This window comes from Anopheles funestus, chromosome 2RL (assembly GCF_943734845.2).
Source record: "Anopheles funestus chromosome 2RL, idAnoFuneDA-416_04, whole genome shotgun sequence".
In the NCBI taxonomy this organism is placed as follows: Eukaryota; Metazoa; Arthropoda; class Insecta; order Diptera; family Culicidae; genus Anopheles; species Anopheles funestus.
The window spans coordinates 59,156,389-59,173,901 of record NC_064598.1 but is presented as its reverse complement, the minus strand read 5'-3'; the positions used below and the strand labels follow the sequence as shown (position 1 = coordinate 59,173,901).

At 43.3% G+C, this 17,513-nt stretch overlaps 1 protein-coding gene across 1 annotated transcript; it reads right to left on the bottom strand.

Moving 5' to 3' along the window:
- Positions 1-505: 505 nt before the first annotated feature.
- Positions 506-6,070, bottom strand: LOC125774918 (uncharacterized). The gene has a single exon (XM_049445288.1). The coding sequence runs from the start codon at positions 6,068-6,070 to the stop codon at positions 506-508; it is 5,565 nt and encodes a 1,854-aa protein (XP_049301245.1).
- Positions 6,071-17,513: the final 11,443 nt, after the last annotated feature.

Sequence of the window (17,513 nt, the reverse complement as noted above, 5' to 3'; positions counted from 1 at the left end):
TTACTATCCGGCTAAGGACTTACTACGAGGTTGAAATAAGTGTAGACTGGTCGTTCCTAAAGAAAAAAAGTATTCGAATACAAAAAGTGTAGATGATGCATGATTACTTTTGATGGCCTAGGTCCAAGATCATGTCACACAAGTCCGGAAAAATGATCATATTCAAGAAATGTTCAAGATAGTTTACACTTTCATAAAAGACATGTTAACTATTTTGTAGTCTGGGTGTAAAGATAATTGCGGTCAGGTTCGGCGTTTTGAAAGTAATATTTATTAATAAGTTCCTCTAATAGTTCACGGAGGGAAATATAACAAAAAACAACTTCAAAAAAAAGGTCCGCCTCAGATCCGCTGCCTTTATCTTTTGCTCTCTGACTGCCGATCGAATCCGCGCCGCTCACACACCCACACACGCTACTAATTCCGCTCAGCAGCAGTGTGGCCAGCTTAAGCCGTGTCGGAGCGGGCGCTTCCGACAACCGTTTCGCCCGGTTGCAGGGTTCGCTTACGTTGCTTTGTTAACATCCCCCAGCCCGTGACCAGACGGTTGCTGGTCACCATGTCTCACTTCCAACAATGCCAACTTCGCCACCGGTCTTCTTAGGGTCCCCGTGTTGGTGCGTACCCAGGCTTGCCGCACACGTCCGTCTGCTCCAGGTATCACGCGTTCGACCATTCCTCGCTTCCATTGGTTCCTTACACCGGCATCCACTATTAGTACCAAATCTCCTACCACCAGCTCCCTCACCGGCTCAAACCACTTCGTTTGTCGCGCCAAAACTGGAAGGTATTCTCTTATCCATCGTCTCCACATTCCGTCCAGAATGTGTTGCGTCATTTTCCAGCTGCTTTGGAGACCTGCCTGCAAGCTTGTTGACGCCACCGGTCGCTGTTTTACTCCTGACGAGCTCCCCATCAGAAAGTGGTTGGGAGTAAGGGCCTCTTGACTCGCCGAATCCAACGGAAGATACGTTAAAGGTCGAGAGTTGATCATGCCTTCCGCCTCCGCCATGACGGTAAGCAATGTCTCATCGTCGGGTGTACGTTGAAGTTCCGCTACCGTTCCAATCGCAGCTTTTACCGAGCGCACCATACGCTCCCATACCCCTCCCATGTGGGGTGCTCCAGGTGGATTGAACGTCCACCGGGTGTTCGCGTTCGTGAAGGTGGTAGCCAGGGTCTCATTTCGCGCGTCAATTTCCCTCCTCAGCTGTTGGCTGGCGCCCTGGAAGTTAGTCCCGTTATCGCTGAAGAATTCAACTGGTGAGCCCCTTCTCGCCACAAATCGCCTTACTGCCATAATGCACGAATCCGTGGAGAGACTACTGACAACTTCCAGATGAATGGCTCTAACGGTCAAACATGTAAAAAGCGCTACCCAGCGCTTTTCTCTCGCTCTACCCCTTCGAACAAACAATGGTCCGAAGTAATCCAGACCTACGTATGTAAAGGCCCGTACATGGGAAGTAAGCCTTTGTGCCGGAAGAGGTGCCATCGGGGGGATCTGTGGCAAAGAACGTCGGATCAGGCAGAATACACAGCATCGGGCCACCTTTGCCACCAACCGTCTCATCTTGGGAATTTGATACTGCTGCCTCAGCTCGTTCACCACGGTTTCGTTATTAGCGTGTCGAAATCGTCGATGGTACATATCCACCAATAGATGAGTAATCCGAGAGTCACGCGGTAGGATTACTGGAAACCGCGCGGAGTATGGTAGTTCGGGAGCCGCACCAATGCGACCCCTCATTCGCAAAATACCGAATTCATCCGCGTAGGGTAGAAGTCCGTATATTGGGCTGTCCTTTGATACCGTGCGACATCTAGCTTCCTCGCCCATATCCTTCAAACCTCGTACTTCTTCCTGAAAGAATTCTCCCTGCGCTCGTCGCCACATAACCCTTTCTGCCCGTTCCATCTCCTCTTGCGTAAGCAAGCCAAAATACTTGGGCTTTCCATCCACACTTCGCTTCAAGTTATCTGCATATCTGATGATCCAAGCCAGTGTTCGAAGCATTCTCTCCAGACGGCTGAAGCGCTCCGCATCGAGAGGTAGAAGATCATGATTCACTTTCTCCAGATGAAGATGAACCCGCCGTATTTCCTCCTCTGGAGTAGTGGAAACCGGTTTTTTCATCGGCCACGATGATTCATCCAGTAGCAAAAACGTTGGACCCTGGAACCAGATGCTGTCCCAGCCGAGTTTAGTCGGCCCCTTCCATTTCGTCGTCTCGTCCGCTGGATTCTCGTGAGTAGGCACCCATCGCCATTCGGTGAGATCCGACTTCTCGCGAATCTCCGCCACTCGATTGGCAACGAACGGTCTGTAGTTCCTCGGATCCGCGTGTATCCATGACAGTGCCACCATACTGTCCGTCCAAAGAACCCTTCTCTTGGTGCGAAATGGGTGATGGCTTTCCATTGTTCTCAGCGTTCGCACCCCCAATAGGCAGGCCTGCAGCTCCATCTTCGGGATAGTCAGCGGTTTCAGAGGAGCTACTTTGGACTTGCCGCATACCAATGTACAATGCGGCTCCCCGCCGGCGTCGATGACCCTCAGATACACCACACACCCATAAGCCAGCTGACTAGCGTCCACAAAGAGGTGCATCTCCGCCTGGTCGTACGTCTCTTCCAGCGCTCCCGGGAAATAGCATCTCGGAATCCTGATTTGCGCTACTATTGGAAACAAGTCCACCCATCGGCGCCAATCACGAATCTGTCTCTGGTCGATAGTTTCGTCCCATGCAGTGCCTGCACGCCAAAGATCCTGAATCAATATCCTACCGTGGATAGTATAATGTGCCAGCAGCCCTAATGGATCGAAGAGCGACATCACGCATTTCAGTACCTCTCTTTTAGTGGGCGTGTGTTCTGTGTCGAAGATCCTTGCCATTTCCTTGCACGTCTGGGTGTAGAATGTCAGTTCATCTGATTTCGGGCTCCACCGTAACCCCAACACTCGCTCTCCTTCGTCCGTGGCCGACGTCAAGCTCTTAGCATTCAAGAAGGTGTTGTCAAGACCAAGTTGCTCCAGCACATTTCCATCATTTGATAACCAGTTACGCAGTACGAACCCTCCATTTTGGAAAATTCTGTGGACATCTTTAGCAACTCGGGCCGCCTCTTCCACTGTACCAAAGCTGTCGAGATAGTCGTCCACGTATGTGCTGGAGACAATTCCACTCTCAGCCCTAGGATACATTTCAGCGTGCTCTTTTGCGTTACGGTTCTTGACGTATTGTGCGGTGGCCGGGGAGCATGCTGACCCAAACGTAACGACGTCAACCAGATAGACCTCCACGTCATCAGCGGGATTTTCTCGCCACAGGAAACGTTGTGCATGCGTGTCCTCCTTCCGCATGCGGATTTGCAGGAACATCTCCTTTACATCAGCACACACCGCTATGCCGTACGCTCTGAAACGAAACAACACTCCTGGCAAAGACGCCAGTTCGTCCGGTCCTTTTAGTAGCATGTCGTTAAGAGAAGTTCCTTGCACCTTCGCAGCCGCGTCCCAGATAATGCGCACCTTCCCGGGCTTTTTCGGATTAGTTACCACTCCCAGTGGCAAGTACCAGATACGTTTCGGATCCGCCCCGGAAAGCTCAGCAGCCGTGGCCTTATGAATGTAGCCCTTTTCTAGCAGGTCCTTCACCTGACAATGAACCACGGTTTTCAGATTGATATCTCGCTCCATCCTCCTCTCCAGACATTCCAGTCTGCGACGCGCCATCCCCAGGCTCGAAGGTAGCTCGAAATCGTCCAGTTTCCATAACAGCCCGCTCTCAAATCGATTACCGATCCGTTTAGTCGTGGACTCCAGGATAGTCTGTGCCCGCCGCACGTCCGGGTCCTGCGCCTCACTGGTAACCGCCCCGAGCTGCTCCAACTCGTAGAATTTGCGTAAAGCTTCCTGAATGCAGGGATTTGCGTCCCCTACATTGCACTCGCAAATGTGCAGTACCTTCCCAGAATGTGCGCCACTGGCTTTCCCGTACACACTCCATCCAAGCCTACACTTTACTGCTACAGGATCCCCCGGGGACCCCTCTCTTGTCTTTAACGGCACGGCCAGCCGGATATTGTCCAGTCCGATCAATATTCTGGGTCGAGCATCCTGATACTCCTGGATAGGCAGCTGTTTAAGATGATCCCACGACCCGTCACCCATCTTGAACGTCTGCTGCGGAAGGCTGAGCCTGCTCACGGTTCGTACAGCTTTCATAGGGAATCTCTTGCTCGCTGTAACAGGTCCAATTTCGAAATCGATCTTCATCGAGGAGGGTTCCATCCGGGTGGTATCGCCAGTCCACTTAATACACAGAGGCTCCCTCTCTCCCTTTACACCCAACTGCACGGCCAGATCCTCGTCCACCAACGTCATTGAAGACCCCTCGTCCAGGAATGCGAATGTGTTTACCGCTGCACTTGCCCCGTAAACCGTTACCGGGACTATTCTAAACAGCGCTGCCGCCGGACTCATCTGATGAAGGTTATGAACCGCTTGGCTGCCCTCCGACCCTTGTCGTTTCAGCTGGTCCCGCCGAACAACTGAAGATGACCCGGCCGGTTCATTTGGCTCATGAAGCAACACATGATGCCGGTATGTACAGCCGTTGATGCCACATCGATGACGATTTTTACACGATCGCCAGTTGTGCTTCTCCAAGCACCCGAAACACACCGAAAGCTCTCGTGCCCTTTGCCATCGTTCTTTCAGTGGAAGCTCCTGAAATTTAAAACACTTTTCCAGCGCATGGCCCCCAACGTTGCACAACAGACAACCATTTTCCGCCGTTGGTGTAGTTGCGCTCACAGGAGGTTCCGCATGCGCGTGGACGTATCCCTTCGTAGGTCTTCCTTTGCCGGTACCACTCAGTGATACAGAATCAAGCACCGTCAGCCTTGCAGCGTCTTCCGCCAACTCTTCCATATAGTCGCCAAAGGTAGCCAGGTCCACCGATGCCATATCCCGTATGTGCCGTGACCAGAGCATTTGCTGGTCCACCGGAAGCTTATTTACGACCTCCTCCAGCAGAAGTGGGTTGGTGATGTGCGCCCGTTCACCCGCCGCCACCATGTGATCCACCATGCACTGCACCGCCTCGCCATACTCGATGATGCTCTCCAGTTTATCCATTCTCGGCACCGGAATCCTACGCACCTTCTCGATCAGGGATTTCAGTAGATGCACTGGTCGCCCAAAACGTTTCCGAAGCTTTTCGATAACCTGTGGCACTGCTTCCGGTAACACCAACCGACTTCGCACGGTTTCCAGAGCTGGACCCTTTAAGCACTTCTGTAGGCGAAGCATGTTCTCCCAGTTACTGTAACCGCATCGTCTGGTAGAGTTTTCGTAGTTCGATATAAACATCGGCCATTCACCAGGGTCACCGGAGAAAATAGGGAGCTCCTTAGATATGGTTTTCCGCGCAGCTTCCTGTCGGTTAGTCAAATCGGGTTCTTCTTCTTCTTCGCCGTATTTCACCGCTCTCTTTCCCGGCTGAAAAGAGTTAACTTGAGGTGAATTTGAAGATAAATCGTCCCGACCCAACCCAAGAAGAGCTTCCTCTTCCTGCACGAATCTTAGCTGCATTTCCAGTTCCAGGCGTCTCCTTTCCACCTCCTGACGTCGCTTCAGTACTGCGAGCTGACGTGCCACGTCATCACCAGCAGTGTCCTGATTGAGGTTAGGCGATGGTTCTCCCACGTGTTCCTTCGTCACCGATGGTGTTCCCTTGTTCGCCCCAGCAATCGATCGTACGCTCTTCGTGGCGGTATTCCTGCCTGCCACGCCTTCCCCCGTAGTAGCCAGTTTGAGGTTAGGATCCACTAGTTTCGAAGGATGGGGCTCCTCGGTGGCTTTTGGTAAGGACAAATGATCCTTGCGCGCCCTGGTAACACACTTTTTACACAGCCAAGGATAGTCCTGCATGGATTCGATTGGCTTGGTTACACCGGCGCATGAAAAGTGCCACCAATCGTCGCACTCGTCACACTGCACATACGTATCGTCTTCTTTTTTATCACCACATGCTTTGCAACCACGTGCGGCTTTCGGGCCCATTGTTCTACCTTTAAAGCACAAAAATACACGTCGGATACGCACTGAAGGACTTTTTTTTGAAGGCAAACGATTGTAAAGATAATTGCGGTCAGGTTCGGCGTTTTGAAAGTAATATTTATTAATAAGTTCCTCTAATAGTTCACGGAGGGAAATATAACAAAAAACAACTTCAAAAAAAAGGTCCGCCTCAGATCCGCTGCCTTTATCTTTTGCTCTCTGACTGCCGATCGAATCCGCGCCGCTCACACACCCACACACGCTACTAATTCCGCTCAGCAGCAGTGTGGCCAGCTTAAGCCGTGTCGGAGCGGGCGCTTCCGACAACCGTTTCGCCCGGTTGCAGGGTTCGCTTACGTTGCTTTGTTAACACTGGGTTTGTGGAGGAAGATGAAGTATACGCAGCGTTTTTGCAGTTGGTATAAAATAGTTGTAAAATTTATTGAAGTAATTATAAATGTAATCAACCTTTAAAACAATTTCGAAATGCAGATTGCTGATCAAACTCAGCGAAACCTATCAATTGTTTTTTGTTGTGTGTCATCAAAATAACATCGTATTTTCTATTTATTTATTTTTTTATTTATATGCTTGATTTTTGCTATTATCAATTATTTTAGTAAATAAAACCGTTTGGTTTGTGAAAGTAAAATCAATATATCATGACTTTCAAAATTTAATTTAAGACAAGAATTCTTTGTAAAAGGTAAAAAACGAAATAAACTGCATATTCTAATCATAGTTAATGGTACGAGCTGTAAAACGCAATTGCATTTAGAAAATATATGGCTGTTTCTCGTTATTTGGTCTAAAATAAAGTTTTGCCACAGCAAAACCCAAGAGGCCATACTGTCGGCTCATGTCTTTTCGTACCTAGTAGAGTTACCTATGAGGCAAGGTTAGTTCCATGGATTTGTGTGCCATGCTAGGTGTGGTGATTTTCATTGCAGAAAGTGGGAAGTTAAACATATTAACGACGATTTATATGCAATATCATGAATATTACAGCAACTGGACACTAATAATCGTAAATCGCGAAAAAGGACAATAAACAATGGAACCTTAATGGGAATCAAATCGCGTCGGAGGTAGCGTGGAACGGGTCCGTGGTTGCTCCAGAAGGTGGCCAAAGAATTGACCGGTTTGGTGCACTAGGGGACTATGACGTTCCCAAGACGTTTCGGAAAATGGCCATGTTGATTGCCAGCAGAACCTAATAAAAATAGTTTCACGTTCCAATGTGGTAATGTGCCGTCCTAAATCGGAGCCCTCTGGTTTCCTTAGAACAGGAAGCAACCTGGTGACGGAAAATGTTTCGAGCTGCCAACCTTCCTGCACATTGGCTGTGGGGATTAGTTCTAGCTTGAACTCCGCACAACCGCGGCATGGCACTCGGAAGAAATTAGCATTGCAACATTGGTCAATCGGACATGATGGAAATGAAGTGTCGCTAAAGCTTTAACAATGTAGAGCTTCCGAGTGAAAGCTTGATGAAAACTCTTTTCTGCCAACATCGGTATGGCATCGGTTCCGTGGCAACCATTGACAGGTAAATGTACGATTCAAATGGTTTCCATTTGATTTAGCTTTGAAAATGCCTTTTTGTGAGCGTTATTCTAAACATGGTGAAAGCTATGACCAACTGGATTGCGCGACAATGAGCAGTATAAGCAGTAAGGAAAATCGTATCCGGAAGTCATTGAATCCGAAGGTTTAGTACCAGAAGGGGTCAATAATTTCTAGCTGTCTGCATTGGGTACGGTGGGTCGTGTTTCGGCAATGGTGATGTGTAGTTTGGCGTGAGTGTATTTATCGATCGGGAGTTTACCACGCGCAGTGTGGTAGTTTCATGCTGATATTAAAAAAAAGGAAACTTCACAAACGAAATATGATGACTGTTAGTTGTTTGAACACCATAATAACAAGGAAATCAGAGTTTTTTGGTGGAAGATTTGAATTTTTATTATGGCATGTTTTACTGTAAACAGCAATTAATTCTATTTATAAGACACGTAAATAACGTAAATTTAAAAAAAAATAAGAAAGATAGGTGTTTCAAAACAACCGGTTCCGGTATGTGCTGTGAAAGCAAAAAAAAGGTTTTTTTTTGGTGGATGTAAAACAAAAATGTGTAACTCATCTGAAATTATTTCATCTAGTTTCGTATAAAAATGAAAACAGAAATTAAAATCACAGATGAATGAATTTGAATGTTTATGTATCTGCCAAGCAACCAATTAAAAGAATGCGAAAAGCTCAAAATCTTCTATAAGTTAAAATACATGTTTGTAATCTTGTCAGAATAATTAAATATGTTAACACATTAGTATTGATAAAGTGGGTTTAATAAATTTAAACTACAATATCAATCGATGAACCTTAAATACATCTCGTCTAAAAATGTCCTAATGACAAAACAAACGATTTTCGACTACAGGAATAAAAATGACTTTAAGCAAATCGATACACCATGGATTAGATGTAAATAATTAAAATGAAGGAAACAGTATCCAGTTTTACAACGAAATTGTTACCTTGTGAATAAAAACCTCGTACCTGCACTGACCAGGTAGCGTACATCGCATAACCCAATCATTTCCAATAATGAGTAGGTATTATTTGACAATACAAAAATATAATTATATAGCATGCGTTTTGGAACGATCGCACAGAAAACCAGATTTAAATACAGTTTTGGGCTGGGTAGGTGTACAAATTCGGGGTTTTAAGGGTTTTAAAAAATGACAATACCTCACTCAAATTAATGGTTTTTTCTCGCCAGCGTATTGTAGAAAATACGTTTAAGTTAAAGTAAAAGTAGTATAGGAAGTTGTTTTTTATCTTTCTGTTGTCAGTTGGAAAAGATAGTAGAACGTTTATTCGTATGTTATAAAGTCAGCTCTAATATTCTACATTCATCTACTAAGGCATATGGATTCTTGAATTGCTTGACACGCTGAGAAAACCCTGAGTGATAAGTACCGCCCATTGACCGTTGTGTATTATGTAAATTGGTGTTTGATATTCATTAGAGGTTTTCCAGACATCCAGTGTCAGTAATAGCTAAAGAATCGGTTGAGTTGATAGAATGGAATGCATATGTTCGGAGCATAAACGATTGAGGAAGCATAAGAATGGTCCTTTTATTTGCTCATATCTCACTCAACAAAGAACTCCGCTCAAAAGTCCGAGAACAATAATCCTGAATAGAGTTGTTCTGGTCACTTGCAGTAAGAATAAAACAGATTGGTTGGCTCAAGCACGGAAGAAGTATTCCGGTCATGGGTTTCCGAAAATTGGGACTTAATCCTATCGCTGCTCCTTTCAAGGCTGGTCATAATCAAGAATGCATTATTCATGAAATAAGTATGAAAACTCCTCCACTTAATCGCCACTTAAGGCATTAAGACATTAAAATATTTATTTATTTTCTCACTCTCCGTGATGCTAAAACTTTGCATTCTGGCGTTTCTTCATGCAAAATGTAAGCAAAACGCTGCAGAAGATTTGGCTAAACAGGGTCTGAGAAGGGAAGCGACAAAATCAACTTTCCACCTATTAATTGTTATTATAATTTCCGGACTGTTCGGAGTTTGTTCTCGGTTCGTTCGACGGTTCGACCGATGGTGACTTTCGAAATTTCTTTCTCATCTAGTTGTTGCGATCGCATAATGCTAACTTGCTGCGGCAGGGTAGGCAAAAAAAGGTCTTAGTATTTCGTTATTGATATTAGTACTGCAAAGTATGTTTTTTTTTGTTCCATGTACAAAACAAAACACACTGAATGCGATGAGAAAGCGCGCAAATGTTGTTGCCTGCCAGAAGATTTATTATTATTTAATTCTGAAATAAAATGCTAACGTGTGTGTAAGTGGTATGAGACAGAGGAAGAGAGGTAGAAGGAGGGAGCGAGTGGCTTCAGTTCGGATTGGCACGAAGCAAATGGAAATGGTTCACTGCACGCCGATTGTAGAGGAGAAGTTTTCACAGTACCGAATGAAGCCAGCGCTTTCTCGTTGGGCTGGAAGAAAACAGACGAAAATCCAACACAAATATTGAGGGAACCCCTTGGTGGAAGCAGCAGCAAACACCGATAGCTTACAACAAACTCACGTTGATGGCTGCTCGCCTAGGTTAGCAACACCCCACACAGGTTAGGCATTCAGATGTACCACAATTTCCGACAGATAGTGGGTTTTTTTATAGCAGAAATTCCGATCGCCGACGACGCGTGGAAAGACACGGCACCGGCAGACTGTTGCCGGTATGAGTTACCGCAATCAGTTGTCTTGTCCTCGCTATCAATGTAATGTGAATGAATTGTTTACGCTCCTTTTTGCATGGGTCGTCGAACAAATGCACGTTGTGAATGGAAAAATAGTTAAGTTGTAATAATAGCTCAAACGGTTACCTTGCGATCGTGGAATGTCGTGGAGACATTGCACAGTTATTTGAAATTATCTTTGAAAACTTTTGTAAGCGAAAAAGGGGTGGGAAAAAACGGCTCAGTAGACGCGGTTTGCGGTTTGCATTCGCTCCGCGTGGTTTAGCAATGACAAAGTTTGGGTTAGATAAAGGTGAGACGATACGGTATGAATTATGGGAAAATTAAATTAAAATTCACTAGTTACAGATTTCATATTTATTGAACAGGTCGTGAGATGACGGTATGAATCGATCAGAGTTGAATGCTAAAGTTTTCATTTTGCGGTTCCGTGGGTTAATGTGTTGCCAGGGATGTTGTACATGCAGTTTAGATATGTTATAAATTAGTGGTAAGTATATTAGTGGATAGGAAATTTAGGGTTTTAATTAAGAATTAATTGAATATATTAAAAATAAAGAACACCTGAACAGTACATGAACAGTTAGTTAGAGCAAATGCTATACAGATCGTAATCAGGACTAACCATCCACTTACGGGTCATGAGAATACATTTAACATTTATTACATCATGGTTTTTATAATTCATTTTTTAAATAAAATAACAATATCTTACTATCATTTAAAAGACAGCATCATGCAACATTTTACTGAATGAACACACCTTGACTTTTTGTGCATAAAATAACATTAGAAAAAAAAAATACTCCGCTCTTACATGCGCCTGTTGTAAATGTAAATTCTGTATCTTTAAATGAATTCGTTGCTATGTATTCTCGGAATTTGATATCTGCTTCCGGAAAGGTACCGAAACGGACGTCTAGGGTTTTAAACCGAGTCATCATTCTACTAATAAAATCAGCTAGGCACGTGCAAACATTCGCCACTACAAAAATAAGCAAGAAAGAAAATCCTGAAAGTCTAAGTCTAGTGCGTACGGAGTTGCTTCGGTTTCATTTGATAACATTTCCATGCTACTGACCCCCTTGGGATGCGTCCGTATGCATGTGTGTTCGTGTGTGTGTTGTATGGCTTGATGTGTACGGCATGGCATCGTGATAAAAGAAGAATGAATTTCGTACATGTTGACATACAAAGAAACGTGGCAAATTGATGAAACGCCACATGATTTTGGCGAATGTGAATGTGGCAGGAGCGAGATCTACTGTTGTAGTTTATTGTAACTTTCCACAGCCACAAGCAGAAGATGTTTGACTGTTGGGGTTGGATCTCGTTGGCGGCAAACGATACTTTTACGTGTAACACATTTTCGTTTTATGACTTTTTATTTCACGATCACACGTTAAAGCCTTGCGAAGGTTCGCTTGTTTCATGCATTGCCATGTGCGTATGAAAGGAAGTGTTAGGTTTCCGGACGTAGTTAAGCATACGCAATATAAAACAAACCAAATGTTAAATGTTAAAAGCCGAATGCTTGAAATCAATCCCGTTGCTATCTTTGTCCAGATGTCGATTTGACAAGCACATTGACTTCACATTTGACGCTACATTGCATTCATCCCCTCACAGTGAAAGTAAAATCTTTAGTACTAAATATCAAACTAAGGATGGAGTTATGGGTTTCTTTTAGGTGGGACCAGGGACCAAAACAAGTATTTACAAAACCCGCGTAGAACATGGCGATGGTGTTAAAACGGGGATGTGAGAAAATATTCAATTTGTGAGAACACGGTCGCGACATTCATTACGTGATTGAAACGTGATTATTTGACATATTTGTAGTACTGTGCGAATCAATCAACGGAAGATCATGTTTGAATTTACCTGATATCACGAACGATATCGAAGCTGTTATGCTTGAGAGGAATGAATAGAGAAAGAGTAGATGGAAAAATAAGTTATTCCAATTTAATTTCTTTCATACATTTAATTGGTTTTTTGATTTTTTAATATGGTACGAATGTAAATGTAAAAATGATCTGTTAGTTTATTGGTGTGATAGTTTTAGTGCGAATAAAGATAAACATTTAATTGCCATTAAAACTTTTCTCTTTCCAGATTAGTTTATTGTTTTGCTGTTTACATTTTACATATCCCAGTGTTATCTATTGCTCATACATTCATAAAAGCATGATGGGATTGGGTAGTCTGTACTCTAATTAAATACGAGCAGTGATCGTTCGCGTGAGCAATTTGTTTTGCTTGGTAGAGTATATTGATAATAAAGTTGGATGTGGTAGTTTTTTGATAATTGTTTACACACTGCCAGTAAAGTTGTTGTGAGCTAGTCCCCACAATCAGTGCAAGGTGAACGTTTGGATAGCAAAGCAAAGCACCGTTGGTTGGGATGCATTCGGACAAACTGCACAGTCGAGTTTCCTTTATTTATGTATATAACGTGTAAAGACACTAAGGCATCTCTCCGGCAAAACGTAAATAAATCAAAATGCAAATGACAATGAATTTCACCCGACTTCTCTCATGCATTTTGATACGGAGAGATTTACATTGTACGATGAGCTAAATCAAATAATTAGTTTCAGTGCAGATTTCGATCTTTCTCACATTCGCCAACCAACCCGTCTGCCGGTTGGTTAGGTGTTCTCACTCCCGCACAATTATTGTGTTGCACTGTTTTCCATCCCTGATGTGCCCTGTACGAGTGGAAGTCTTCACCGTGAAAGGATATTTTCATTTATGCGCCATATGAAGGATTGACGTTGATAGCAGCATTGTCGAGGGTGATGTTGTTTTGCAAATCAGGAGATGTGTAAGACGTGGTCTTGCGTGTCGGTGTGGTGAGGCAGCAGCAACCACGTTTGAGGGAATGTTTTGAAAGTCATACAAATCCAGTTTTGTCCAGTGCTTAAAATTCAGTCCACCAGCAACGAACGATCCAAGTTATACAAAACAATGGAATGGAATGGAATGGAAGCAACATCAAGTTAGCAAAACTCGCACCGTATCAATGGGAGCTGAGTAAGAGTTGTTTCAAAGAATCTTTTCCAGAGTGTTGTTTCTTCTCCAGGCTGGTGTGTATGCACGAGAAAAAGGATAGCACATGTGCGTGTTACGAGAGAGCTAAGCAAATTCTTACTGACATTGAGTTACCAAAGACTCAGGTTAAGCAAAGCGGGTCTGATTTGGTAAACATTAGCTTGGACACGATGTGAATGAATGGCAACATGGCGATGCGCATGGTGTGGTGCAAGTGTGGGTGCCCATACCCCATCTGGTGCTATACCTTGTTAGGAGAGGAATTCGGACTCGGCCATGGTCGGTTCTCAGGTGTCAACCGCAAACTTCGGTAACCCTTACCGTTAATTTGAATAAACTAAGCATAAATAGTTGCAGTTTGCTGATGATGGTGAGATGGCGATGGTCAGTGTAGAGCGAATGGGACGAAATGGTGCAAGGTTTGCATTTCGCAGCAGAGAACATCTTCATTCAAGTGTTTGGCTTGTCAAACTGTGGGCAAATAAAGTAGCATTTTTCGTACCTCGGACGAAGGAGAATGCTGACATAAAATCCCACACATAAGGCACGAGTATGTGAAAGTGGATGATGTTTAGTGAAAGTTTGTATGCAAACTTTAATGAGAAACGCATGAAGAAAATGAGAATTTGTTAGAGTCTTACAAATTTACGACACAAGCTTTGTATATTTTATCCTTTTATTCAGGTATGAATTTAACTCAAAAAGAAACAATCATTAGGGATGTACTACAAAAGCAAATATGTCCTTGAATTTTACTATGGTTCAAAGTTATTTCTGCCTCAGGGTTTATAAAGGCGATATAAGTGTCAACATTTTCAAAGTACCAAAATCAAAAAAATACACTTTATAAAATATGCAAATTTTATTACAAAACCAACGGTACTTGAGGACGGTTAATTACTCATTTGTGTCAAATGTGTTAAATGCCACACCGTAATGTGCGTGTCCGTAATTAAAAAATCTAATTGAGCTTAGAATGGCTCTAACGTTGGTATTAATTTGCCATTATGCTGCTGAGGAATAAATACATTGTAAACATTTACCTTACTCGCACAAATGGACATAGCGAAATAGAAAAAAAAGAATCATCAAATAAACCAAATCAAATTGCTAAACTTTGAACTTTGATGTTATATAATTAATCTTCCAACGTGAAAGAAGAGCGAAGCAGAAGGACGTGTAAGCAAAATGATATGGAAGGTCAATACGCTACGCAACGGGGAACAATCATTGTTCGGCATTGCGCAACGAAACGCAGTTCCGTGAAGAATATTGATTAACATCGTTACCAAATAGGTCGTGTGTTGTGTCAGGTGAAATGAATACAGACGGCACTGATTCCTGCTAGATGGAATTTCCACTATGTTCGCATCTCACGAATTGATTCGCTTGATGGTAATTAATAGATTTTATGATGAGATTAATCACATATGTGTGTGCGCGGTAGCACCGGCAGGTCGATTGATTCTATACTGACCGTTGGATGTTATGCTGCGCGGTACTATTGTTAATGTTCAATCAATCAACTAGTGCTCATCAAATTTTGCAACCGTGATAAAACGCTATGGACACGATGGAGACGCCTGGTGACGTAAAGCAGTATTGACGCGAAAATTGGGCAAAAGCGTCTGGGTGGATCGGTTCCATTTTATTCGCGATGCACTCTAATTTGCTGTTCAGCATGTGAAGAAATAACATTAATCAGCACCAGCGCTGGTGAAGCGGCTGGAAAGGGGAAAGAAATGAAGATCAGGAATTGGGATTGATTATTCCCATGAGTCATCGTTGCTTTGAAATGGATGCTAGTTCGAGTGTTACGCAATGTGGCCGGCAAGGAAACGGCAAGACGATGGTTGCATGTATGGCAAAGACGTGGGAACTTTAGCCTTCCGCCGAAAAATCGAAAGGTACATTAGCATTCCGTTCATCGTTGTAGGATAAACAAGGATATCAAAACGTATCGTGTATGCGAGACGAAATCTTTCGATATAAAATAGTCGTATGTGATAATGAGCCATATAGCTTATGTCCTTTACCAGATGGAAGTTGCGGTTTTTGTTGGCGCATTCTGCTGCGTAACAAATTGTGTGCCACAACTTTACGACATTCTGCTCCAGAGTATTGGAAATATTCATACCGACAGCATGGACGGGTGAGGCTGGAATAACAAAATGATTCCATTCCACTTTGATCGTTCGTTCGGGTGTCGTTTTCTTGTTATCTTGAACGAAAAAAAAAGGAATCTAATGCTTTGCTGAAAAATAAAGAGCAAGGGATGTAATTTTAAGAGACCACAGTATGTTCTACCGCCACACGTTATTCCACACGGTGCTGCTGTGTTCTAGCAGCACAATGCAAAGAATACTCTACTCATCCGTTCGTTCGTTCCGTAGGTTCTGATTTGACATCAAACTTACGACGTGATGTTATAATGATAATATCAGCCGTAATGTAGAATAAATATTTATTCCATTTCGTACCGTACCGTTCCATTCCTGTGCTCCCGAAACGATGAGACACTCGGATCTGAGGGCGGCTGGCAACAAAGGATGGATACATTTGTATTTATTACGCGACTTCACCGGTACCATGCCAGTGTGGTGGGAGAAATTGAGCGATAAAATTACAAATTTTGATTTAATAATGATACCACAGGGGTTGTTGAAGTGCGATTATCCATTTGCTGCTTGCTCTCAAGAAAGGCAATAAGCTTAAGGTGCCGTTTGATGCTAATAGAATGGCAATAGAGCAATTCGTTTGAGCTTTTCGACGATTTGCGTATAATTAAGTGATTGCAAGGTAAACATTTAGTATGTGATGGTGATAGTTGAAGCAGCTGTTAAGAAATCCATTGTAAAAAAAATAACAGAGCAGTGATATACTTTAAATAAGTTTTATCAAAAGGAACAGTCAAGACCTTAATTATTTTTATGTTTTAATTCATACTGTTAATAAACTAAACAGTATTTATGTTGTGAAAAAACAAGAAAAGAAAGCAAACAATTGATTCGTTTATACATTCGTTACAATTGCAGAAAGAAATCGCAACATCCCGAAAAACGAAAATTGAATCGTTCCGTTTGTGATGAGAAAGGTTGAAGGGAAATTTTACGACATTGTTCGAAACAAGCACTGGTGAGTGTTTTGTCCGTGCTTTCTGTGGTATCGTCATTGTCACCGAGTACTTAACACTGATTCCAACCGGGTGATAACAATCATGGTTACACTTAGTTTTATATCAAGCAGCGACGTGTACGAACAAAGGCTACGTTCGTTTGCCACAAACGAGCATAGAAGCTAATGCTGCTTGTAAACCATGGTGTTGGTAAATGAGAAGTAGCCTCGGCATGAAGAGCTCATCGTCATGTGGGAAGAATAGTCATGCCTATTTTTCCTTTTCCATTGACGTGCTTTTTATTCGAGCTCGTGTGTACCCGAGACGTTGAATTGCCCACTGAATCATCGTAGTGATCTCGGGCAGTAGAAATGAATCGACAACGGAAATATACTATGGTTTGAATCAGGACAAGTACAGCAAAGAAAGTGAAAGGCACCACAAAGGAAGGACTTTGTTGTGGCAAGGAGTGTAAACAAACAGAAACACTAGCAAGCAGACGCGTGTGCGAGAAACAAAGACGTTCGGCGTGGCTTTGTGCTTGAAGATGCCTTACGGGTGTGGCGAAAGGATGATGAAACGAAGTTACAGCAAACAATAACAAGAATGACTGTAAAAACACTTCACAGCAACAGTAGTAATGAGATTTAACAGTTATACGGCTCATTAAGTGTGTGTTACTACATTTATATTGTGTTGGCGCCAAATAAAGCGTGTTGCGGTGTAGTCGCTAATCCCTGCTCGTTCCCATTGGCGGTTTGCTCTCCATACTGTGCCCTGGCCAACTTTTTCTTCCTTTTTGGTGGTAGAATGTGGATAGCATAGATGAAATGGTTGGAGAAGGATGAACAGCAAGGTGTGTTTATTGCACTTCGTTGCGTGTTACTGTGAGGTTCAATTTAGTTCCGATATTGGCGAGACAAAAACGCTTAGAAAATTTCAAGAGTTTTTTTTCCCGTTAGGGTGATTTATAGTTCAGATATTTAGTA

Bases quoted from the DNA above. Each gene is read 5' to 3' on its own strand.
- LOC125774918 (XM_049445288.1), bottom strand. From the start codon at position 6,070: ATGGGCCCGAAAGCCGCACGTGGTTGCAAAGCATGTGGTGATAAAAAA.